The sequence below is a fragment of the Chelonia mydas genome, chromosome 2 (genome assembly GCF_015237465.2).
Source record: "Chelonia mydas isolate rCheMyd1 chromosome 2, rCheMyd1.pri.v2, whole genome shotgun sequence".
NCBI classification, from domain to species: domain Eukaryota; kingdom Metazoa; phylum Chordata; order Testudines; family Cheloniidae; genus Chelonia; species Chelonia mydas.
In genome coordinates this window covers 162906929-162933044 of record NC_057850.1, presented here as the reverse complement: position 1 = coordinate 162933044, position 26116 = coordinate 162906929, and the positions used below count along the sequence as shown (strand labels likewise).

Sequence of the window (26116 nt, the reverse complement as noted above, 5' to 3'; positions counted from 1 at the left end):
AGAGACACACACATGCACACACATACGCAGTAACCTAGCTTGACTATAACTAAGCCATATGTTACTTCTAAATTGATTATTTTTCCCTAATGTACCTTAATAGTGTAAATCTGATGCTATATTACTCTATTGTATTCCTAGGAAGATATAAAGAAAATGCATCCATGTGTGTTTATAGAATCAATATTTTGTACCAAACCATTAAATGCTTTTTATTGTTTCCTCTTTTGGGATAAGGAAAAATCCAAATGCTACCCCCAGAAACAATCCACTGTATCGCTTCCAGTTAATAGAAAACTATAAGCAGAGGGTCTATAGTCCCATAAGCATTCTGCACTTCAAATCACTCAGACCTATATTGAATTTTACATGCACAGTAAAAACCATGTAGCACAGCAATTGAACCATATCAACCCAAGATACTTTTTGCTCACTTCTTGCCTAAAGTCAGGCAAATATAATCCCTCCCCTTCTTTTCTTTAAAGAACTTACCGACCAATGCTGCAATTTCCTGCGGTTCTGCCTGCTCATTCCTGTACTGTCCAAGGTAGTTCTAAATCCACTATCAATGCAAGAATTTTTCCTTTTCTTTTTTAATACTGAAAAAAAAGGCAGCTAAGAGCAATGGGTTTCTCAAGTTGCTGCTCCCACGCTGCATGCATGCACGTATACACACACACACTGCTGCTACAGCAGCAACCCTTCAGGTGGGAGAGACTGAAAATCTTGGTAATTATGGCTCCAGAAGCACAAACCCCCTTTCAAGTTATTTTTTTTTATGGGCTAAGGAAATGCCCTACTTTGACCTCTTCTTATGGGAAGCCCAAAAGAAAAGTGCAATTAAGTGATGACTGAAAGAGTTCTTTATGATGAGGCTGGGCTCCTGGTTACAAAACCTTGCAGAGCCCAGTCACATACCTATTTCTGTGGGATAGCAACCAAATAAATCAAATAGCTAAGAGGGGAAAAAATAGTCAAGGGAAATGCAAGAGAATATGTTCCCACCATCACCATCTCGCCTGATATGAACTATTCATGTTTGCTTTTGACACTTTCCTTCCATTCCCCACCCCCACCCCGCACCCCATATCTATTATTTAACTTCTGTGCCATGAAGTTCCATATAGCAGCCAGTGACTTACAGCCACAGCAAAACAATCAAGGAAGAAGAAAATCTCATCGAGGTGCTTTTTGCTCTTTCCGACTGGAATTTTCCAATGTCGGGTTAGCCGTGACAGGAAATTATACCGCCAAACCCAAAGCATAAGAGTTGCTTTTATTCCTGCCTTGAACGACTTCAGATAGTTTCCCCCAATCGTAAACAATGTTTTCAACATTTTGCTTTCTAAATCAGCACACCGTCTTCACGTCAGGTTTCATTATCAGAAAATTGTTTAACATTGCCCTCTGTACAGAGGCCAAGCAATAGAATATTATCTCTCTGTAATCTAAAATAGTTTTTAGAACAGCAGCTGGTGCGGCTGACATTTTTAGTGGCTGGATGGAGTGACTGCACCAAGATTCTTACTCAAAAATACCCCTTCACAACAAAATAGAGTGAAAAAACTAGGAAGCATTTTCCAAAACGAGCAAACATACCAAAAATCCCTACAAGCATGCAGTTCTTTTATGATGATTTTAATGTGACTAATCTGCTAGAAAATGTGCTACTGACTCATACATTTGAAGAAAGAAAAGGAGTACTTGTGGCACCTTAGAGACTAACCAAGTACTCCTTTTCTTTTTGCGAATACAGATTAACACGGCTGTTACTCTGAAACCATACATTTGAAGGTATATATAGTATTTGATCTCACAGACTTTCTTTAACGTAACGTGGTGGTAGGCATGTCCAAGTATATACATACATGAGTAAATATATAAAGCTGTGTAAATCTCACTATATGACAGAAGTTGCTCCTGCTCTAACAGCAGTCAGCATGGAAATCCAGAGGATTTTATGCGTACTTAAATCAAGGTAGTCCCTTTCTTAGTGTCAGTGATTAGTCCCATAGCTACCGGTATGCAACATATACATCAACAGTGAAATAGACATGAATTGTGATGTAACTGGTTGATAACTTATCATCGCTGCCTACCATTACAAATTAACTTTGGAAAGATGGATGATAATAATACTAGCACTTAATATCCATAAACCACAAAGCACTTTACAATGGCAGCTAGGTGATCTGAGATGGGGAAAAGACTTGGCTGAAAGTCATACTGCATGTCAATGCCTGAGCTGGGAACAGAACCCAGCTCAACTGGCTCCCAGTCAGTGGCCAGGATACTGCGGATCCTCCACTGTGATGCCTGTGACTCAGGCTGTGACATGTGTTATATTTGGAGCTGCTCCGCCAGGTGAGCCAAAGGGAAATCACCATCCCACTGAAACAGCAGCAGGTGTGCTTAGCCTTTATGCTTGCAAGCCACTCACTGAAATTTATTAAATATTTTCAGATGTTTTTCTACATTTTCAAATATATTGATTTATATTACAACACAGAATACAAAGTGCACAGTGATCACTTTATATTATTTTTATTACAAATGTTTGCCGTGTAAAAATGATAAACAAAAGCAATTGTATTTTTCAATTCACCTCATACAAGTATTGTAGTGCAATCTCTATCACAAAAGTGCAACTTACAAATGTAGATTTTTCTGTTCCATAACTGCTCTAAAAAACAAAACAATGTAAAACTTTAGAGCCTACAAGTCCTCTCAGTCTTACTTCTTGTTCAGCCAATCGCTAAGACAAACAAGTTTGTTTACATTCACAGGAGATGTTGCTGCCTGCTTTTTATTTACAATATCACCTGAAAGTGAGGACAGGCTTTCAAATGGCACTTTTGTAGCCGGTGTTACAACATATTTATATGCCAGATATGCTAAATATTCGTATGCCCCTTCATGCTTCGGCCGCCATTCCAGAGGACATGCTTCCATGCTGATGATGCTCGTTAAAAAATAATGTGTTAATTAAATTTGTGACTGAACTCCTTGGGGAAGAACTGTATGTCTTTGACTCTGTTTTACCTGCATTCTGCCATAAATTTCATGTTATAGCAGTCTCGGATGATGACCCAGCACACGTTTGTTTTAAGAACACTTTCACAGCATGTTTGACAAAATGCAAAGAAGATACCAATGTGAGATTTCTAAAAATAACTCCAGCTCTTGACCCAAAGTTTAAAAATCTGAAATGCCTTCCAAAATCTGAGAGGGACGAAGTTTGGAACATGCTTTCAGAAGTCCTAAAAGAGCAACACTCCGATGCGGAAACTACAGAACCCGAACCACCAAAAAAGAAAGTCAACCATCTGCTGGTGGCATCCTATTCAGATGATGAAAATGAACATGCATTGGTCAGCTCTGCTTCGGATCGTTATCGAGCAGAACCCATCATCAGCACGGACACATGTCCTGTGGAATGGTGGTTGAAGATGAAGGGACATATGAATCTTTAATGCACCTGGCACGTAAGAATTTTGCAACGCTGGCTACAACAGTGTCATGCAAATACCTGTTCTCACTTTCAGATGACATTGTAAACAAGAAGCAGGCAGCATTACCTTCTGCAAATTGTAACCAAGTTTGTTTGTTTGAGTGATTGGCTGAAGTAGGACTGAGTGAACTTGTAGGCTCTAAAGTTTTACATTGTTTTATTTTTCAATACAATTATTTTTTGTAAATAATTCTACATTTGTAATTTCAACTTTCACGATAAAGAGATTACACTACAGTACTTGTATGAGGTGAATTGAAAAATACTATTTTTTTACAGTGCAAATATTTGTAATAAAAAGAAATATAAAGTGAGTACTATACACTTTGTATTCTGTGTTGTAATTGAAATCAATATATTTGAAAATGTAGAAAACATCCAAAAATATTTAAATAAATGGTATTCCATTATTGTTTAACAATGCGATTAACTTTTTTAATCTCTTGACAGCCCTAATTGTAAGATATTTTAAGATGGAGCCATACCACTGGGTGACATCAACAGGCCAAAGGAGGCAAAGAAAAGGAAAAACAAAGGCAAATATGTCCAGTGAAAAGCTGCTTTGAGAACCTATTGTTTAAACCGCATGAGAAAACATCTTATTTTTTAAAAGTAATAGAGGATCCCACACTCTTTATTATTATTATTTCAATGATATTTAGAACCCCTAGTCAAGGACCAAGACCCCACTATGCTGGGTGCTATACAAAACATAGAACAAAAAGTCCCTGCCAGAAAGAGCTTACAATCTAAGTAGAAAAGACAGTGGCGGGTCAGTGGCAAAACTAGGAACAGAACCCAGGTCACCTGACTTCCAGTCCAATACCCTATTCACGAAAATACATAACCTCCCAATTGAAGTGCCTCACAGTTATGGTTGACACTGAGTTTTGCAATTATACTAGGGATTAAATCCCTTTGTTGAGCATCAACACCAATGTGTACCCTCACCAAATTTAGAGTAGCACCTATTCTAAGCGCACAGCTGGAATGTTTTGGAAACTTACAAATAAGTCTACTTAACAGTTTACGAGTTGGCCATACTGAGTCAGACTAATTGTCCAGCTAGCCCAGTATCCTATCTTCTGATCGTGGCCAATGCAAGATTCTTCAGAGGGAATGAACAGAAGAGGTCAATTTATCGAGTGATTCATCTCCTGTCATCCAGGCCCAGCATCTGGCAGTTAGAGGTTTAGGGACACCCAGAGCATGGGGTTGCATCCCTGACCATCTTGGCTAATAGTCAATAATGGATCTGTCCTCCATGAACTTATTTAATTCTTTTTTTGAACCCAGTTATACTTTTGGCCTTCACAACGTCCCCTGGCAATGAGTTCCACAGATTGACTGTGCATTATGTGAAGAAATACTTCCTTTTCTTTGTTTTAAACTTGCTGCCTATTAATTTCATCGGATAGGTTTCATAGCACAGTTAGTAGTTCTGCAATTTTATCTCTGAGTTCTTTCAGAACTCTTGGGTGAATGCCATCTGGTCCTGGTGACTTATTGCTGTTTAATGTATCAGTTTGTTTCAAAGCCTTCTCTACTGACACCTCAATCTGGGACAGTTCCTCTGATTTGTCACCTAAAAAGAACGGCTCCTCTTTGTGAATCTCCTTCACATCTGCAGTGCAGGCTGATGCTGACCATTCATTTAGCTTCTCTGCAATGCCTTGTCTTCCTTGAGTGCTCCTTTAGCATCCTGATTGTTCAGTGGCCCCACTGATTGTTTGGCAGGCTGATGCACTTAGTTTTTGTGTCTGTTGCAAGTCGCTCTTCACATTTTTTTTTGACCTGCTTAAATTAGACTTTTACACTTGACTTGACAGTTTATGCTCCTTTCTGTTTTCCAGTATCTGAAATAATGCCTTATTTTACAAGAGAGTGAAAAACTTTGATCTCCAACCAGAAAAAGCTTGAACACAGCGAGTTTTAAATGTAGCACATATGATAATCCAAGTTCTCCCTAGCTTCCTGGACCCTGACCCAGTTTCAAATCCTTCTTCCCATGAAAGCTGGTAGCCATACATGTGGGTAGGTGGGTGGGGTGGCACTGTCTGAGCAGAGGCAGTGAGCAGGGCAGACAGATTCATGCTGCTTCAAGCATTTCCTGGGCAACCTCTTGTGCCCCTGTGGAAATTCAAGTTGCCCTCCCTTTGCCAAGTCACAAGAGACCATCTTCTGTACTTGAGATGAAGCTCCCCCAGGAAACAGCTGACTCAGAGGGATGTAATTTATTTTTCCCCTAGCTAACAAGAGTGAATATTCGCGTATGTTTCACTGTTCCCTTTGTCAATATAAAATACTATTAGCTGTTCATACTGTAGGCCACAGCTTTTGTTTCATCAACCCTTCAGATTTTTATTTTGCAAATCCTCATGTTCTAGAAAATACATGGGCTTGTATTAAAAAAGGCCCAGGAGAGTCGTCATTATTCCAGATACTGGAAAAATCTTTCTCTCTATCTCATCATCATCAAACTGGCACTTGTTCCATGTGAGTCAGATGCACAAGAAGTGCCTGAAAAGAGTCAAAGGGCAAAGTGTGTCATGAAAACTCGTCGTCACAAGCTTACATTTCTTTGTTTAATGAACTAGCTTTGTCATCTCAAAGGCTGAAATCCTGCACATATAAGAAGTGAACTATTTTTTTTAAAGTTAGTGAGATGCTATGCATGCATCCAAATAACAGAATTTTAGAAATATTAGAAAAATGAGATTGAGCCTGACTACAGCAGACTGAGTTTCATCTTTAATTTCATTTTCTAAGAAACGTATTGACAGACATTGGAAAGCCAAAATCCACATACGCACACGTGATTACCCTTTACATGATCAGAGTTTTGATTCTTTTATTATAATCCTTCTGCATCTAGAATCCTTAATCCACCTCTGACCACTGGAGATGTATTCTCACAGCTGCATTAAAACACCACACAGGCAAAGCATGTGCTTCTCTGGCTATATTTAGATTCATGCATATTTCCTCCCTCCACCATTGATAGTCCTTAATGAAGCTGCTCACGGAAACAGCTAATATGGGGGGACGGGGATGGCAGGGGCGGGTCAGGATTATGCAGAAACCTTTCAGCCCTACTTTCTCTTCTGCGCTCCCATGACACAGTGCAGCGACTCAGGGGGTTCACTACCACAAAGCCACCAATGGATGCCTCTTATATTAAGCTGCACACCCAGACAAGAAAAAGCGAGGGTGTGGGGGGGAGGAAGGGGGAGAGGGAGAACAGAGAGAAAGAAAGAGAAAATGAATTGATACAAGGAGAACTGCAGCAGCTGTGTGCCAGAGCAATGGACAAAGTCAACAGCTGAGGGGGCTGAGGAGGCACGTTAGTAAACTAATCATGGAGAAATGGGAGCCTCCAACCAAAAAACTCTGATTAAGCATTTTAGCAGTCTCACCAGTTACGAAGCTGTTTCACACCTGGAGTCATATTCAATGCAGCATTCCTCCTTGGGACAGATGTAGCACACTATGTTTGTTACATATGAAACTAATTTTTCTGGGACAAGTTTGTGGGAGAGGTTCTGAATATTGCTATCTTGTTTCTCTGAGTGCATCTTTTCACCTCATTCCCCTTACCCCCCAAGGATGAAATAGAGGAGAAATATCAAAAATGCATAGGCATAAAAGCTTAGTAAATAGCATTTGCTCTGTGCTCTGTACATGAAGTGCACCCGTCAGCTCTATGACTAATGAAAAGTACACATGGAAAGTTCATAAATCATGGAAATATTTGCCTTGAATCAGATGCTACCTTCTCAGTGCTTTTCCTATCCAGTGAAAACCTGTCTTAAGTGACCACTCTAGAGACCATAATGGAGAGTTGTTTAAGAATAACGGTGATCTAATAATGGTGGAGCAGAACTGTACTCAGTACTTCAAGGACATCTCTTAAAACAGGAGAATGCCCGATAAGGGTGGACTCTGGTAAAGGCATCAGTTTTGCCACAGCAATTTCTCAATGGTTCGCTAGATGCTGGGAAGTATAAATGGATTCTAAATATTCTGGGCCAGATTCCCAGCCCTTTTGTGCCCCCCTGAGCAGTGCAAAGAGGGCATAACTCAGTACAGCTGGACAGTTAACACAGCTGGAGGGAATTCTCAACTAGTCTAAAGCCAGCAGAGCCAACTCCTGTGCCAGTCTCCCCCGGCATAGGGAGCACTAGCAGAGACAGGAAGCATGACAAAGTGAGATTGCAGGAATGAAGTGCAGGATTTGTTCCTTTACAGCAATTCTCAGATGGCTTATAACCTCCTAGGAACTCCAGTCAGTTGTTGTAAATTAGAGCAGCCTCTAGGCTGCTTTAACTTATGTCAGGTCTAGGGCAGTTTCAAAATCAGGTGCCCCCCCCGCTCCTCTCTGCCCCCTCCTCCCATCACTCCCCCTTATGGCCACTAAAAAGTGGGAGTGCATATTCTCCTGGTCCCCCTGTTCCAGCGCCCCTGCCCAGAACACATTTAAATGGGGTGAAGATCTTCTCTCCACAGAGAACCAGCGCAAGACCTGTGCATAGGGTGACAGGTGTCCGGTCGAAAAGGGATCCTGGTGACGCCGCTCAGCACTGCTGACCGGGCCAGTGACTGTTCGGTTTGCGGCACCATGCAGCGGGGCTGTCAGGCTCCCTGCTAGCTGCCGCGCTGCATGGCTCCCAGCTTGGGAAGCAGCTGGCATGTCTGGCTCCTGGCCTTAGGGGCTGCCACGGGGCGGGGGGGGGGTGTCCGCATTCTGTCCCCCACCCCCTGCAGGTGCAGCTCCCATTGGTTGGGCAGGGAAGGAACTAGCACAACTGGCGAGTGCTCAGCAGGTGGCTGTTGAGGGGTCACGTGGCACATGCCTCTCCCGCTGCTGCCCGGCCCTCTTCTCCTCGCGCGCCTCATGTGGCTGGGCTCGAGCTGGGGCACGTGGCCCTGCTGCGAACTGTGGTCTGTCGCCCCATCGCTGGCACCCAGGCGTTGGAGGTCTGTATATCCCCGTGTCCGAGTGCTGGGAATGGGGCTGCACACCCATCCCCCTCACTGTAACCCTCCCCGTCCCACCCCTGCCCCACCATCCCCCTGTCTGCATCCCTCCCCTGTCCCATCCCCTTCTGCCCCCCGCACCTATCCATCCTGGCCCTGTACCCCTTACAGTGCTCCCCCAACCATCCTCTCCACCTTCCCAGAGCCACCACCCCCATGTCCCTCACCCCTGCACCCCATTCACCTCCATACACTGCTGTGCTCCCGTTATATCCCTGTACCCTCCTGTGCCCCCCACATCCAGCTACAGCTGTAGCCTTCTGCCTCCCCCTGCATCCCCCCACATATCCCCCCTACTCCCGTCTCTCCTTCACTGCCCTCTCTCACCCCCTCCCTGCTCTTGTCCTTGGCCCCTTTCCCTCCCCATCCTCTCTCCTCCACGCCATACCCCATCTTTTCCCATCCAACCTATGCTCCTCCCTTCCCGGCTGGGTGATTTAGGCAGCCCCTGGAAAAAGTGTATGAAAAAGTGTCTCTGTGTAGGCAAGTATGTGCATGCATGCCTTATATGTATATAAGATACTGTGTGTCTTTGTGTAGGGAGGCAGGCGTGTGTCTTCCCTATGTGTGTGTACCTGTGTGAATAAAATTTGAAGCCTAACTCTGACTTTTATTTCTTTTGCTCGTTTGTACACAAAAACATTGCTGACATAAAATATGTGGTATTCATTTCATAACAGGTTTTTAAAAGAGAAGGGAACTGTAACAGAAATGTATTCTTTCTTAAAAAGTGAATGTTGACTAGTAATTGAAGAAAAGCCAATGTATCATACTTTCTGCCCACCTTCGTCTAGCTACATTATCAACTCTTTGTTACATACCCTCTCTTTTTATGTGTATGTCCAGCACCTACCACCCTGGAGCCCTGATGTGAGTGAGTTAGTGAGAGATACCCAGATAATCCCGGCAAGTGACCCGCACACACACACTGCAGGGGAAGGTGAATAATCCCCCAGGTCTCTGCCAATCTGATCAAGGGGAAGATTCCTTTCCAATCCCACATATGGCCATCACTTAGACCCTGAGCATGTGAGCATACATTCTTCTCCACTGAAATCAATGGCAAAGCTCTCGCAGGCTTTATTCAAGCAGAATCAGGTACGATGCTCTTTTATGAAGCAATTATCTGTACACTGGATGTTATACATAGCCCCTTGTTGCGCCCTAAATTATAAACGCAAACCTGATGCTTAAAAGAAAAAATGGTATCTAACTTCAATAGTGCAAAAATTATGCTGATAAATTGGAAAAATCATAAACCATCAGTATTCAATAACAATATGAGTCAGAGCTGTTTATGAGTAAAACCTGGTGGAAAAAACAAACATGACAACAATATAGTGTGTTTCATGGCAGGTTATGCCATCAGTTCATCACGTCTGGCCCTCCAATATGGGCCGCTGCCTGGTGCTTCAGAAGGACATAACTGAAATCTAAAATTCACCTAGCCAATTATTCAATGCAGTACAGAAGGGAACATTTTCCCTTTTTACCTGCCTGCAATCTGCTTCTATCCTGAAGAATATTTGATTATCCTTATCTCACCTTGCATAACAGCTCCTGCTAAGAGCAGTAATCAAGACAAATGTGTGTTAAAATAGTCCTGTATTTCTGAGAATTTTGATTCAAAGTTATAGTAATCATCATCTAATCTAAAGTTCACAATATTAATCACTCCAATTTTAACGGAAAATAATATGAACCTTTTCTCTCCAATGGCTGAGTTAGCTCTTTTTAAATTAGCATTATTCTTTGTAACTGTAATACTATTGAAAACACTATAGTTTCCTGGGAAGGTACAGTTTATTTCCTTCAAATTTTATACACTACAATGCTCAAATAAATAAATAAATAATAAGCTTCTGGAGCTATACTGTTATAGCAAATTGTAGAGTATGGTGCTAAAGATTCAATAGCGAACAATAGTGAGAAAGGTAGATTGTTATCATTTTTAAAAGATTAATACCAAGCTTCCACAACAAACTTATCTGTCTTTCAAATTAACTGATTCATAAGAGTTTGATTCTTCTAGCTAACCACCAAAATTTAACGTGCCCCACAGGATTTTTATGTAAAAATTGCCATACAACTTCAGAGCAATGGTATATCTATTCCAGTATGCAGAGGCTTAACAGGAAAGTGTTAAGGAAAAAAAGGGGGGAATAATCTTTCCACAAAAGAAGTCAGTTATACCATGAATCCTGAGATTTTACATTACATGTAAATTGTATCTAAGGTTCACAGGGACTTAAATCCCAGGTTTGGTTGGGATCCCTTCCTACAATTGAGAATTCAACCAACAAGTAAACATTGCATTCCTTCAGCTCTAATTCTGATATTGAACCTTATTCATGTGATGGCCCATTGCTTTCTCATATAAGTAAGGTGTGTCGTCCCCAAGTTCCACTTTCTTAGATTAGAAACATTTTACTACCTGACTTCCACACAAACCTGCTGAAATCCATTTTATTGGAGAAGAAATTCACCAAAGTCATTATAAGAGGGATGAAAGATTCTCCTTTCAACATTCACATGTAGTTCCCATTATAAGTCTTACAGCTTCTGGCTCAAGCCCTCCAGTCAAAATATGTAGCCAAAAAACGTATACTGCATGGAAATGCCATTCTCCTAGGGTATGTCTACAGTACAAAATTAGGTCAACCCAAGTTATGTCAACTTACAGCTGCTGCAGTAATTAAATAGCTTTTGCATGTCCACATTATGCACCTCGTGTGGGCCATGTGTGTCCTCACCAGGAGCACTTGCACAGTTTAACTGTCAATGTGGCCATTGTGCGATTGCTTCTGAAAGGCAACAACAGTTGATGTAAACAACACAGTGTCTACACCAGTGGTTCCCAAACTTGTTCCGCCGCTTGTGCAGGGAAAGCCCCTGGCGGGCCGGGCCGGTTTGTTTACTTGCCACGTCTGCAGGTTCGGCCGATCGTGGCTCCCAGTGGCCACGGTTCACTGCTCCAGGCCAATGGGAGCTGCTGGAAGCGGCAGAACAAGTCCCTCGGCCTGTGCCACTTCCAGCAGCTCCCATTGGCCTGGAGCTGCAAACTGCGGCCACTGGGAGCCGCGATTGGCCGAACCTGTGGACGCAGCAGGTAAACAAACTGGCCCGGTCCGCCAGGGGCTTTCCCTGCACAAGCAGAGGAACAAGTTTGGGAACCACTGGTCTACACTGACACTGTGCTGACCTAACTACATAGACGCTGACTCTACACCTCTCATTTAGGTAGAGTTATTAAGCTGGTGTAGTGGGTGAGTTACATTGGCAGGAGTGACATTTTAGTGTAGACACTCGCAGAGTTAGGTCGACATAAACTTTATGTCAACCTAACTCTAGTGTAGACCAGGGCCTAGCTAACAACCTCACCAAAACTGTTCACACATTCTTTGAGTCACAAACAGTAGTTAAAGGATTTTATTTTTCTTCCTGCATGACCTGAAAAGCTCCTGCAAATCTTTGGGCAATTTCAAAACTAACCAAGCCATCAAAATACTTTAAGTACATCTCCCTTACAGAATTAGCCCATTTCAAAATGCTTTTTACATGCTTGTTAAAGCTTTTTATCCTCTGGGTCTGCAGGGTTAACGTTCCCTAAAGGCGGTTCTAGGAAGCTAACACCACTCTATAGGATCAAAGACCATATTTTTCTTCATCTGTGTCCTTCAGTGAATTCTAAAAGCCCTGTAGTTTTTAAAGATAAAAACCATTCCATTAAACAGAGCTTCATTACAAGGGTAGGAGACACAATAAAAAAATACAGACCACTTTTGTTCTTAAGGAAATAAAAATAAAATCTTGATTTTCTTTATTTTCAGGGCCTGTGTGATCATATTTACAACCAGCCAAACAGAGCAGAGAACTCAATTAATCAGAAAGTGTAATAAGACCTACACTGGGATAGTCCCAATGAACAGAAAGAAACCTACAAATTCTTCTGCAAAGGAAGAGAGGGAAAATAACTAAATCTGAACATATTACAGACTTTCTAATTTGTGTGTGACCAGCTGAATGAAAATGGTGAATCTAACCTTGCCATAGAAATCAGTTGTTCAGTAGTATCCCTGATAAAGCAATGGTGAGGAAAATGCATGCTAGATTCTAAATTTGGTTCACAAAATATTGTAGCCCTTTTCAAAGCTGATCATCAAAGACAATACAAATCAATGGATGGCTGTTTTTCCTCATCACTCTTGAGAGCAACAGTAGAACTTTTAAAAATCCATGGAAGTAGTGATATACTACCTGCCATTGGCACGTCTATGCCTTCATGTGATCAACAACAGAAATAGTGGAGAGCAGGACTTCAGATGAAACATCAACTTTATCAGAAATCTCAGAGTTGGGGCTGAATTATAATCTGAAGGGGACAATAATGCGTTTTAAATATTTGCTCCTTCGTATTTAGGATACACTGCAGTGAACGATAATCTATATCAGAGGGACAAGTCCTTCCTTTCTAGAGATAAATTCAGGATGCCAATGTCTGTGACCCAACATGTACCATCTGAACTTGTTCACCATGCTGCTTTCTCTGCCAGTCCATTCCCCTGTGTATGGCTGGGACTGGAAGAAATATGCTTTAAAAAGATATCACACCCCAAAAGCTTGGAATTCACTACATAAGCAGCTGTAGTTAAATGCAAATTCTTTGTATGGAGTATGAGGCTATTAGTGATAGAAATTTGCATATGAAACTATATTGAAAAATTTGTGTGACTGGAATTTTACAACTTTAATATATTAATAGGAAGTATATGTTCTTAAATTTATTTACTTCCTTGTTTCTGAAATTTACTATTTTATGATATATACTAATGGAAGCAACCTTAACTAATTTATTACTATATTTTTATTTTAATTGATATAAATGTCTATTCCTTTACTGAATCTCACTGAACAGGGGTACTCAGGATTTATTCTCTATTTAAATGTTTATTTCAACACTAACTGGGAAAAACCAGGCCATAAAAAAATAGTGTGCGCATTTTTTGCTACGTTGAGAAAATGAAGCTGTATCTTGGCTCAAAAAATCTCTAATCTCATAATGCCCAAGCAAGAAATGGTGTATTTAGCAACTGGGTTTTTATTGTTATTCCCTTGCAAATGTCACTTCAAGCCCCAATCATTATAGATAAATCAGTCAAACAAAACTATTTCATTATCATATATTCATGTCTCCCTTAGAAGTTAACTTTAGTGCCATTCCCAAATCTACAGTGCAGAGTTACCAATTCTATCCTAGAAGACAATCACATTCTTCTCACTGGTCACTGGAGGATTTGTGGCAATCTATTTATCTTTGTATTTTTTCCCAGTTTTTCTGTGTGGTCTTTTAAAATGAACCTGTGAGAGCATGTTGATCAACAACATTCTGCTTTGCTAACAACAATTTTTTTTAATGCATCACCTATTCCTTTTTCTCTCATATTATGAGATTAGCCATCCCTCCACCCTGAGGACATACCCCACAAAGCATTTATTAAATGGTGACATGGTTTATTGGAGCAGAGAGCATTCGTACATACATAGTTGTGTTCTCCTGCTGTTATTAACCAGGGACCGAATTCCATGATATAGAGTCCATGCTATCCAAAACACTCCCAGTGACATCAGTGAGAATTTCAAACAAGCAAGGACTGTGGAGCTGGGCACCAGGTGGTGTTACATTTCTACTGAAATCCATAAACATACAAAATGACAAAACCAAGTGTATATGGTTCAAAATACTGTTTTTCCAACAAAATTGCTACAACTCGCATCAATTTTTAAAATGTTCGCAGGGGATCAGTATTAGCTTGGTGGCAGCAGACTTGCCATGCACTGCAACAACCAGGAAATGAAGCCTCTTATTCTGATCTCTGCGTTCCTTCCTTTTCTCAGATTAGTAGGTCTAGCATCCCTGCCATTTGAACACTGGCAGAATTAGCGCTATACCGCACAAGCTGTTCAGGCCCTGGCAGTGGCATCCTCATGGCAGAGCAGCGTAGCCCAAGCTGTTTCAGTGGAACATTACTATAGTGAAGCATGAGCAAGGCTGAGCCCTGGTCATGTGAGAATTCAGCTTCTGCCTTTAAGCTGCAGAGGGCTCTCATACTAAATTTAATGCATTAGATAATGTTCACCTGAGGTATATGATCTAATGCTTTCTCTGTACTCCCAGGGGATTAGATAATTGATTGGTGAAGCATGCTGAGTTATAGTAAACAACATGTCTGCATCAGGACAGCCATCAAATTGTATTTAGTTCTATTCATCATCAACTTTTTATAGCCAAAGCCCTTGGATTGTTTGAAACAGGTTTTTTTGAATCACACTCAGTTGCCTCCTTGCCACCCTTAACAATATCCATTTACAAAAGTCACTAAGTATATTGGAGAGGTGGGATAATGCCTTCCCTCTTCTCTCATAATGAACTCCACCTCCCTTATTAATAGCCACTCCCTTCCTACCCCTTTCCTCTAGCAGAGGAGGCAGAAAAACAGCTGTCTTCACAGATGACATCAAATCTGTTCTCTGGCTGACTAGCAGAGAATGCTGATAATTGGGGCTGTCTGCTCCAACTCATCCACGAAAGCAACAGCTTCTACTAGCCTGAGGCCTACACACTTGAGTCCTTCCCTGCCAGCTTTTTGAATGAGCCAAGATAATGCAAGAGAGTTGAATGTGATCTTCATGCTTAAGCCAAGAGTCTAATGCATTTCTGGAAACAGAAATCAGATACGATGTATAAAATGATTATACATCCCTTGCTTTGTCAATGCTTAGCTGTGTGACCCGGGCAAGTGTGTTAAACTGTGATTATTTTCAGAAAAGAGATTACATGAAAATAGCACCTCCTTACTCAACCAATCTGCTCCCTGCTTGTTGTCAACCACACCTGCTCACTTTGTGACAAAAAGATGATTTTAAATACTTAATTAGCTTCTGTTATCTCTGTGAAGCCCACACAGCTACAGCAGAGCTGGATTCTATTCTGGACTGCCCATCATCAACGCACTTATTAACTAAGAGCCAAAGTCTCCCATGAGTTTCATCAATGTAAACATGGGCAGCAGGTATCATAGGCTGGGGAAGGCGGTACCTCCCCAAACAGCCGGAAGTGGGTCTAGCCCATGCTCTGCCCCCAGATCCCCCTCCTGCTTCCCGCTCTGTGTCTCCACCTGTGTGGTGGCCCCAGCTTGGGCTGCGCCGCCCATACTGCTGGCACTCCGGGGCTGGGGGTTCTGGGGCCACGCCGCCCGACCTGCCAGTGCTGGGGCTGTGCCACCCACCCTCCCAGCCACTCTGGGGCTGAGGAGCCTTCAGCCACGCCGTTTTCCCTCCCGATGCTCTGTGGCTGAGGGGGCTGTGGCCGCAGCGCCCACACTCCTGGCGCTCTGGGGCTAGGGCTGTGCCACCTGCACTCCCAGCGCTCCTGGACTCGGGGGGTTGGGGCTGCGCCGCCCGCACTCCTGGCGCTCCAGGGATGGGGGCGCTAGCCTGGGGCGGAGGCCAGCAGCCGCGGTGGGGGGGGCTCTGGGCTCCAGCCCTGTTTGGGGGGGCATGCCTCAGGCAGAAGATGCGGGACTGGGAGCTAGCCTCCCCCCAGCCAGCAGTTCACACTCCGCCCATCAGTGTAAATCCAGAATTTAACTTCATTAAACTCAGCACTGAAGAAACAGATCAAATTTGCTGCACATTTTCAAATGCAGCATGTTTAACTCAGATTACAGAGTCGTGTAACTTAACTTCATTCTAACTATACTTATACACCTCAGCTGGACCCAGCTTGCTGGTGATGATGCACAAGTCAGAAAGAAAATCTCTGAGGGTTTTATCCTGAAATCTTACTTTCAGATCACAGGTAGAATCGGAAGGGTTAGGAAAAAAACATCTGTTTACCAACTGAGCACATATTTGGTGTGAAAAAATCACGCCACAAACGCATGAAATGCAACTTTTTTGTCAGATCATTAAAAACAAAAAAAACTGAAACAAACTGTGTCTCAGTTTCCCCTTCTGTCAAATGAATAATCATACTCAGCTACTTCACAGGGACTGTTGTGAGGATGAATTAATGTTTATTAAGTGCTGAAATTCTAGGATCAAAGGGACTATGGAAGTTCAAGGTCTCTTTGCTTTCTCCTTCTTCCTCTCACCTTCCTCCTTCCCAACCTAACCAGATCCTTCTGTTTCCCCCTCACTTCATCCTTCCATTCCTCAGACTTCCAGCTCCTCCTCCCTGTGCAACACACTACTACTTCCCCCACAGGGTCCCCAATTCCATCTTTTTTCAACCCCAAAAAACTCTTTATAACCCAACTTTTTCATTCTACCTACCAACATGCTCCATAGACTGTTGCTCGTTCTCCCCCATCAAAACCAACTACTTTTGATGGGGTCACATTACGAAAATAGAAGGTCTCAGCTCTGGAACTCTTCCTCTTGGGCACTGAGTAGCATCTCTGTTGGAATTAAACATGGTCCGAGGTTCTCTCAAGCCAAAGATGTCCCAGCATACATTGCCTCCTCTGATTCCAAGGAAGCCCAAAATACTTACAACCAAGTTGCTGCAAATCAAATAGCTTCTTAAATGATTAAATGCCTGGGTTGATCTAATGCAGGGGTCCTCAAACGTCATTGTACCGTGACCCCCATCTGACAACAAAAACTACTACACAGGCCCAGGAAGGGGGACCGAAGCTTGAGTTCACCGAGTCCCGCTGCTCTAGGTGGTGGAGCTTGGGCTTTGGCTTCAGCGCTGGGCCATGGGGATCAGGCTTTGGCCCAGGGCCCCAGCAAGTCTAATGCCAGCCCTGTGACCCCATTAAAACAGGTTTGCAACCCACTTTGGCGTCCCGACCCACAGTTTGAGAACTGCTGATCTAATGTTTTATATAGTCCAGCCTGTAGAACTGACAAATATCAAATAGCAAGGTAAATGGAGAGGAAACTTTTGCTATTTATTAAGATCTCTGGAGAAAAAATGTCTCCCCTCAGTCTTCTACATTCAGATGCCATGATGAAATGAGGCCCCCTAAAAATAAGGAGACTGGCTTAAAAATCATGAGATTTTAAAGAATGCTACATTTTGGGTTCTGGGTTTTGAATTGTTAGGAGTCATGACTGCCTCCACAACCCTGAGGGCTAGAAACTTACTTCAAAAAAGAAAGAAAAAAGAAAGAAGGACATAATGTGAAAGTCACAATAAAATTATGAGAGTTGGCTTAGATTGCACATTGATGTGCTTAGAATGGGTGCACTCCAAATTTCATTTCAGTTTCAGAGTTGGGTTCATGGTTCCAGCAGCATTCCTTGTTAAATGTCAGAACTATTGCTGGAATTAGTAATACCTCAAAACAAGAATGAACTTTTGAATTGTGTCCAGTGTACTTCCCCATCTCATAAGGCTGCTGAGGATTAATTAACTGATATTTTTTAAATGTTTTGGAGATGGAAACTGATATATAAGTGTTAAAATGCTATTACTGGCAATAAAAAAAATTGCCTTCCCAACTCTTGACCCTATCTCTGTAACGAAGAAAAAAGGTTACAAGAGAAAGCTACTAAGTCATGGCCTAATAAGTTGTTAAGAGAAACACTGAGTCAGCTGTATGCATTGGCAGGAAAAAAGTATACAAAGTATTTTGGACAGAAATGAGAAATCAGTCAGCAGTTTTATTCTTTCCTTGATCTTGCAAACTGGGATTCTTCACAAGCAGGAACCCACTGAACAAAGTAAACAACTGAATTCAGCAAATATACCACACTGTGTCAATGGTATATATGGTACTGCATGTATTTCTTCAAGCATGTTTATGTTTAAAGTTTAGAAAATAGCATTAATATATAGCAGCCTTTAATTCTGTACATTACTATTAATCAGCGGTATAAAGCTTTTACAATTTTTAATTTTATTTACATTGCCCCAAACTACCTCTGCAAATGAATGTAGTTCCCTCAGAAAAGATCCACAGTTCCAAGCACGGAGCTAGTCTGGCATGGGGTGACCTTTGTTCACCAAACCACAGCCATATTGTACATGGCCCCCTAGGACGTGAGTGTTCCAGATGGGCATAGTCATTTTGGTCTCAGTAGGAAACCAATACATGCCCTGCCCATCCAGCTTGCAAACATTCCCTCTGCAAACATTTACAATCCATGCATTTTGCTATCCAATCACTCTACATACCTTCCAGTCATAAAGATACTTGTGCCTATATTTCTTTTATTTGGTTCATTTTCATTACACACAGGACTCAGGGGCAGTAAAATAGAGTGAAACATTTTACAACCTGCAACCCACAGCAGCACAGAAACCATAAGGAATTCGCAGATGTGATTACCTTCTTCTAAGTTAAAAGCATTACTTCAGAAAGGTCATTTCATAAAATGGGTTGATTTGCTGAAGAATGAACATACCTCAGCTTGTCCAACAGCCAATCCTCCAGACGAACTCTTGTCAGCCTGGTTTAAACAAAGGGTTCCTTTAATTAGTGAAATATTACCAACTGACTGGGCAAATTCCAAAAATACTTCACTACAATTAGGAAAGCTTTCCTTCTATTCATTACTACACAGCATTTAAGAAATAATATTTAACCCCTTGACAGCCATATAGGTATACCTTAAGTAAGCCCCACGCAGTCTCCCCAAACTGTCTCTCACAATACCAGGTAACGTGCTGTGGAAAAATCCTTGCTGCATCAGAAAGGCTTCTGGCAGATATTATTAATTACAGCTTTCAGTTTCTATTTTTACTTGTGTCTTTGGCGCCTTTACCAAAGTGTAACTTCCTAGAAAATTCTTTCTTTGCAGATTTATTTTGGTGTGTTTATACAGAAATTTTGACCCCATACATTTGATCAAAAATGGGTTGCTTCATTAGCAAGGCAATAAACACAAGAGGTTTTTTGGAAGTCTCATACTGTTTTTAATACAGTCTCATTAACTGTTCCCACCCTATATGTAATAATCTACATCCTTACACATTGGAGAAGACCTCTGTGTTAGACTGAATGCTCGTCTCTCTCACCAACAGAAGTTGGTCCAATAAAAGATATTACCTCACCCACCTTGTCTTTCTGATATCCTGGAACCAACATGGCTACAACTCAACAAACATATATGATAGATGTCCTTTACAGCCAAATTTACAAAAATAGGCACTGAAGCTCTGCATGCACATTCATCCTCGTTGCATGTGCAAACGATTGTTGGCTTGTTTTAAGATTAAGCTAAAGTGTCGTTATGACATACCATGGCTCATAGTCAATATAAAACAATCATTCCTAAATAAGGGCTTACAGAGTATTCAGAGGTATTAGCTATTACTCTGCTCTTTATCAGCTCTTGCCTGTGTTCAGCTGTCCCATATCTTTGGTCAGAAATTATGAGTCTTTTAAATGGCAATAGGTCAGATCCTGCTCATTTTTCTTACGTGAGAAGTCCCACCGAGTACACTGGAACTATTTATGTGAACAAGGCTTTGACACTTGGAACCTATCTTCTTCAGTAATTCTGATCTTATGCAAGCAAGATACCTTACGCATTTTTCACGGAAATTTCCCCTTAGCAGGACTATTCCTTTTGTAAACATTACCCTATAATTTACTCCTGTCTTTCTATTTCATGTTATTTATTGTAGCCATAGTTTATACTATATCTGGATGCCTTTAAAAACTAATTTTACAGTCAGCATCTTGCCATATAATCTGTGCAAGGTTTACTTATTATCTAACCTAATATTATAATTTTCTACACTCTCAACCTGTTTAAATCCAACAATTTACTTTTTCTAAGAGAAGGTAAGTGCCATACATATGTCATCTCAGGAGGATGTGTATTTGGTTTTGCATTATAAGAATAATATACTGACATCAGTTGTAAATTTGTTCTCACAAACCCCACTTTTGTAGATACAGGTGGTTAATGGTTAATGGGTACAGTCAATGGGATTTAGGCTCCTAAATGCCTATGCCACTTTTGAAAATGAGACTTAGGATCCTAACTCACTTAGGATGCTGCTATGTTGAACCCAGCAATGCCTAAATACCTTAACAAATCTGTGGAACATGTATGAGAAAACAGGCATTTTTGCAGACACAAGTTGAAAGGGAGCAGCTGATAACCTAGCCCTCTAATAGGGTTTTATTGTTATTGTTTTTAATAATTGCTTCATATGAATCTTCAGCAGCCCAAGCATCACTGAAAGGGAAATGTTGGGACCCAAGTCCTTTTCCCTGTAAAGAATGCAATAAAGCCTATACGTGTCCTTTAAAAAACCCACAAAAGCTGAAAATATACAGTTGTATTTCAGCTTCATATCAATCGGTAACTGTTTTATAGAATAGTTAAGCAAGGTGTGTATGACTTCTCTTAGCCCATTGGACTTTCTTCAGCTGTCAACATCTACTGTGTGAGTACAGAGCAGCAATTGCCAAGTCCCACAGAACATACTAATGCAAGTTAAATAAATAATAATAATCCCTTGTAACTCATTAAATCAGTGGTTCCCAACATTTTATAATGATGCCAAGCCATCTATGGGGAATGGCCCAGCATCTCCAGGTTGAAAAGCACAAGCCTCTAGTACTTGGGTCAAGGAACCAGGTCCAATATTCAGAAGCAATAGCTGACTCATAAACCTCTATCAGAGGTTCATCCACTAGAGGGTGACAAACAGCCACACTGTGGTAGCATGGGTTAAACATCTGTAGTGAGTCTCTCTCTTAAAATGGCTTGGAAGATGGATGTTTCCTTGTGCCCATGTGCACCACACCCTGGCAGAGTGGCCACCATTATCTTCTTTTTCTTCTGAAATAAAGTCAATGCTCTACAGAAATCAGTTCATCCCACCCACAGATGTATAGCGTGAAGTGCAAATCTGGTAGCCATATTGAACCAGCAACTCTCCACACCTGCTTTTAGTAGAGGGGGAAGGGAACAATACAGTATCTGAGTAAAACTACAGGGTGTGTTGAGATAGATAGAATGAAATTATTCATGCTGGAATATGGCCAGGATACTTGGCCTAGCACAGCAATGCTCATTAAAAGTTCTAAGGGACCTTTAATACCCAAAGAGATAGTTGCAACATTCAAAACAAAAGCCCCTCAACTACCACAGCTGAAATTTATAAGCAACACAGAAATTATTTGACTGAGACCACAGTAAAAGAAAACTTACTCATTTTAAAAACTGAGGTACTTTAATTTCTTCCTGACAACCTGTTCTGGAATCAGTTAGGATAACAGAAATGCGGAGTGCCAGTCATTAAATTCTGCTATTTAACATCTTCAGCGTCAAATGTCCATAGTTTAACATACAGTAAATAAACAGGCTTACCAATTTTCCATTGTGGCATGTTGTACATGAACATAATTTCGAGATATAGAAAATAATGCACACAGCTAAGCCTTTCTGAAGGAACCACTAAGAAAAAAATATCAATCAAAATCTGCAGTACCTGATAGCTACTAACATGCCTGTATGATACAAATTCTGAAGCACAATACTGTGGTAAATTCCATAGCCAAGAAATTCCAGCATTCAAGGAGCTCTACCTGTTTCATCGGATAATTTTAGTCAATTCTGGTTCAAACACCTGCTTGACACACAACCCATTTGGAGGAAGAGGAATATAATATGCTTGTCATCCACAAATTTCAAAACCCTTAAAAGACCAGATGAAGAAACTGAGACACAGGTGGGTTTAAGCTAAATATTTCAAACGTAAGTACCTAAAGTTAGGCACCTAAATAAAATGACTGATTCTCAGAGATGGTGAGCATTCAGTGACTTCGAAGCATCTCACAGGAACTCCCATGCAATCTTACATCATTTTTCAATGCAATATGTATTCTCATTATTATTTGTACCGCAAAAAAAAAAAACACTCCACAATTGAGACTTGCACTGAGTTTAAAACCAAGCTAAATAACATAAGATATAAATCATTTTATTTTCTGTGCATATAATTCATTGAAAAAACACCTGTCCGAATGTACTCAAAGCTATCAAAATGTTACTATTATATAGAATACTGCACCAGTTTCAGTTGGGAGCTAGAGGGGAGGGGCTTACTGCAGAATCGATGTCCCACATACCACATAGCACCCTGAATGCAATGAACATCTTTCAATGGCCATTTTATAGTGAACCCGTGGCCAGACCAGGAATTCTGCTGCTCTTTCTCTGACAGCATTTTCCTCTCTGCTTTGGAACTCAAGCTCAGCAGACAGAGAAATGCCTTCCTGCAGGCAAGAATGAACAATCTCTCCCAATTACATAGCCATGTGTGGGCTATGAGCAATTTTCCAAACATAAAAGGCAAAAGGGAATTTGCTATCCATATATTAACAAGTTAAAACATGCCACCTGCAGATGGAAGGGATCAAAGTGTCTATTTGAGTCACCTCAAAATTAATCCCCTCCAGGAATGTTTTTCTCTCATTGTGTTTCCCCCACCCTCAAGAGCAGAAAGCCAAGCTCAAAGAATGTGCCCAGCTTTTTTGTACAAATATGATATTCCCTAATACACCACACCCTCTTCTTTCTGTAAAAGAATATGTTTTCCCCCCCCCACAGTCCCCAAACACACAATACAGCAGAGGGCTGATTTCATACTTATTGTCTATCAGCCACGATGCCATGTTTTGTCAGAAAAAGATTCATTGCAGGCTTCTGTTGGGAATGGTGTTTCCATGATAGAAAGGCTTTCTTCATCACAGGACAGATCACACTCTGGTTGCAACGTGAACATTCTTCCAGAATTCAGAGAAGACGGATGAGTAAAATGTTTTGCAACCTCTGGAACACAAAATGCAAAAAGTGGAACCCTTTTTACAGATGTCAATAAAATGGGTGAATTTGATGAGGGCAAAAATGTAAGGGGTAAAAAGAAAAAACAGCCAGCCAGTATGATGTGTAGACTTAATATCTATGTTCAGTGAGAAATTTACTCCTGGGCAGAAAAGACCAGCTTAAAACCTATACGCCATTTAAGCCCTATGTTGAGGGTTTAAGCAGAACCTGAATGTTGCATAAGCCTTGCACTACTTTCTCTGCAAATGGAGTGGACTAATATAGTGGTAATTATGATTTGGAGGGTGGGTTGAAAGATGTATCTGTTCTTTTAAGCCATGGACCAAACACAATATTCTTCAAAAATAGGCGTAGGCAAGTTTTTGCTGTTCCCACAAACCGCCCAATTCTCCTCACACTGAAGTCAACATCAAAACTCCCATTGACCTCAGCGGAAGCAGGAACAAACCCATAATATACATTTTAGTAACTGGCGACAACAGGGCCAGATCTAGATGTTGTGACTCCAGGACTAGGGTTGCCAGCCCTCCTGCATTGTCCTGGAGTCTCCAGGAATTAAAGATTAATCTTTAGTTAAAGATTATGTCATGCGATGAAACCTCCAGGAATACGTCCAGCCAAAACTATCCTATCCAGGATGGAAAACTTTTTTCGGTGCTCGCTCCCCACCCAAAAGGTACAAGCAAATAAAACAAAAACACCAAGATTTGGTGCCCCCAAACGTTGGCACTAAGGGCAGCCACTGTGATAACACACCATGAAGGCCAGTGACGAGCCAGCAGCAGCATCCCTTCTACATTTCAGTGTCAGCATGCTACTGAGAGCCTGAGAACTGAGAAGGAGAAAAATGTCTTCTGTTTACAATCTTTACTACTACTAACAATAATTTGTATGAAAGTAGTGTCCAGAGATCAAACTAAGATTGGGGCCCCAATTGGTCTGCACTGTACAAACTAAAATGCAAGGTTTTTTTTTTAAAATGAATTTATCCTTATCCAAAATATATTTCCGCTTTCAAAAATTTTTATATTTCAACAACTGGCTTATTTTTGAGCGAAAATAGGCTAAACATCACACAATTTTGATACAATTGAACTAATTTTGAAAATTTGGAAGGAACTGCAAAAAATTGCGGTTTTTGAGGTTCTCTCATTACATTTCCAGTATTTCTCCCTTCCTCCCTCCCTCCCCCATCTCTGGTAAATAAATAAAGTTCTTTAAAACGGCAGTGCTCAGGATAAACACTATTTCAATCATCAGCACTCCATTTTAGTATTGCTACGTTTGGCATCCAATTAAACAACTCTGGAGACCTTTATTTGTTCACAATACAGGTAACGCATCCATACCAGGAGTGCCAACCTCCCCCACTAAACTCTGACATAGCCTTTTGCTTATGTTGATACGATAACGCCATCAAGAGCAGCAGTTAGAGCCTATTTTCATAGTGCTTCTGGCAAGAGGGACAAAAGTTTATTAGGAACTGGATGAAGGCCATGAACTTCTTTCATATAGGCCACTGAAGAGCTATCAGATGGTAATGGCTTGGCTTATATGTCCATTTCAGAGTCCTAAGTATGTTCTATAATTCAGAACTATTCATAAACACCAGAGTTAGATCGAAATGTTAAAATAAGAAGCACACAAGATCTAAACCATCTGAATGTTGTAAAAAAAAAAGGAACAGTTTACAGTGGATTCTGTTTATTTGCAGCCCCTCAGCTCGGCTGCCAGCAAAAAGCTGCTGTTATCTGGCAGTTGCTAATAGGAGGAAGGCAGGTTTGAGAAGCGGCAGACAGGGAAGGAAGTGCTGAGACGTGCCTTCCCTGGCTGCAGCCTTGCAAATCTGCCTGCAGGGAGGATGCAGCCTGGATGCCAGGGCTTTCCACTGGGAGCAGGGGCGCTGGGGGCTCACAATACCCTCTCCAAGCATTAGGGCTCAGCACATCCCAGTGCTTCCTTTCTTGTAGCCCACCACAGCCTCCCCTCCCCTTACCTCCTGTGCAGTCCCTGCACACAGGCCAGTTTGCAGGGCTGCAGCCCCAGAAGGAAGCACTGGGATGGGCTGACCACCAGCTGCAGGGAGGGGCTGCACTTAGTCATAAACCAAGACAGGTCCCAGCACTTTCTTCCCTGGGTGCAGCTGCACAAACCTGCCTGCACGGGGTGCTCAGCACCCCTCACCATTTTCTTCTGGGGCTGCAGCCTTGCAAACCTGCCTTCAGGTAGAACCTTTCTTCCAAAAATTGTTGCTAATAACCGGCATGCTGTTACCACTATCCAAATCCCATTAAGATTAAAAAATCAATGGGACGGGATTGGTTCCCAGATAAATGTTGCCATTCCCCAGAAGTTGTTGATATCTGAGTTGCTATTCAGCAGAAGCTGCTGCACTTGTTCCAGATAAGAAGGAATGACTCACAAGAACAGCCTGTGTTACTATCCAAATAACATATTTTATTATATTTGTTGTTCCTTATTTGTATTCAAGAAACTCATGACCAGTTCAGCAACACCTATGTCATTAACCGTAAAATGTCATCATCAGCCAAATATTGTTATGCTCATTGATTAGCACTTTATTCTTAGAGTAGCCTCACTAACAAAGACCCAAATAAACAGCTTGTTACAAACAGTTCTCTCTAAACATAGGAATAAGCCAATTACTTGCAAAACTTTAAAACAAGTAAGAAAAGTTTGCTTCCCTTCAGGGAAGATGGGGTTTCACATAAAATAAAATGCTCGTAA

General features: G+C 41.4%; 1 protein-coding gene across 15 annotated transcripts in view; it reads right to left on the bottom strand.

Moving 5' to 3' along the window:
- Positions 1 to 26116, bottom strand: part of TNS3 (tensin 3) — a 340704-nt gene that overhangs the window by 260425 nt on the left and 54163 nt on the right. For 8 of the 15 annotated variants that reach the window (XM_007061354.4, XM_027823761.3, XM_027823765.3 and 5 more), the window contains exon 2: positions 18965 to 19009. The exons of 5 other annotated variants lie outside the window; for them this stretch is intronic. In XM_007061354.4, coding sequence (XP_007061416.2) covers positions 18965 to 19009 — 45 coding nt within the window. Of the gene's footprint in view, positions 1 to 18964; positions 19010 to 19169; positions 19267 to 26116 lie in introns of those variants that run through there. 2 more of the 15 variants (XM_043540490.1, XM_043540493.1) reach the window with 2 other exon arrangements.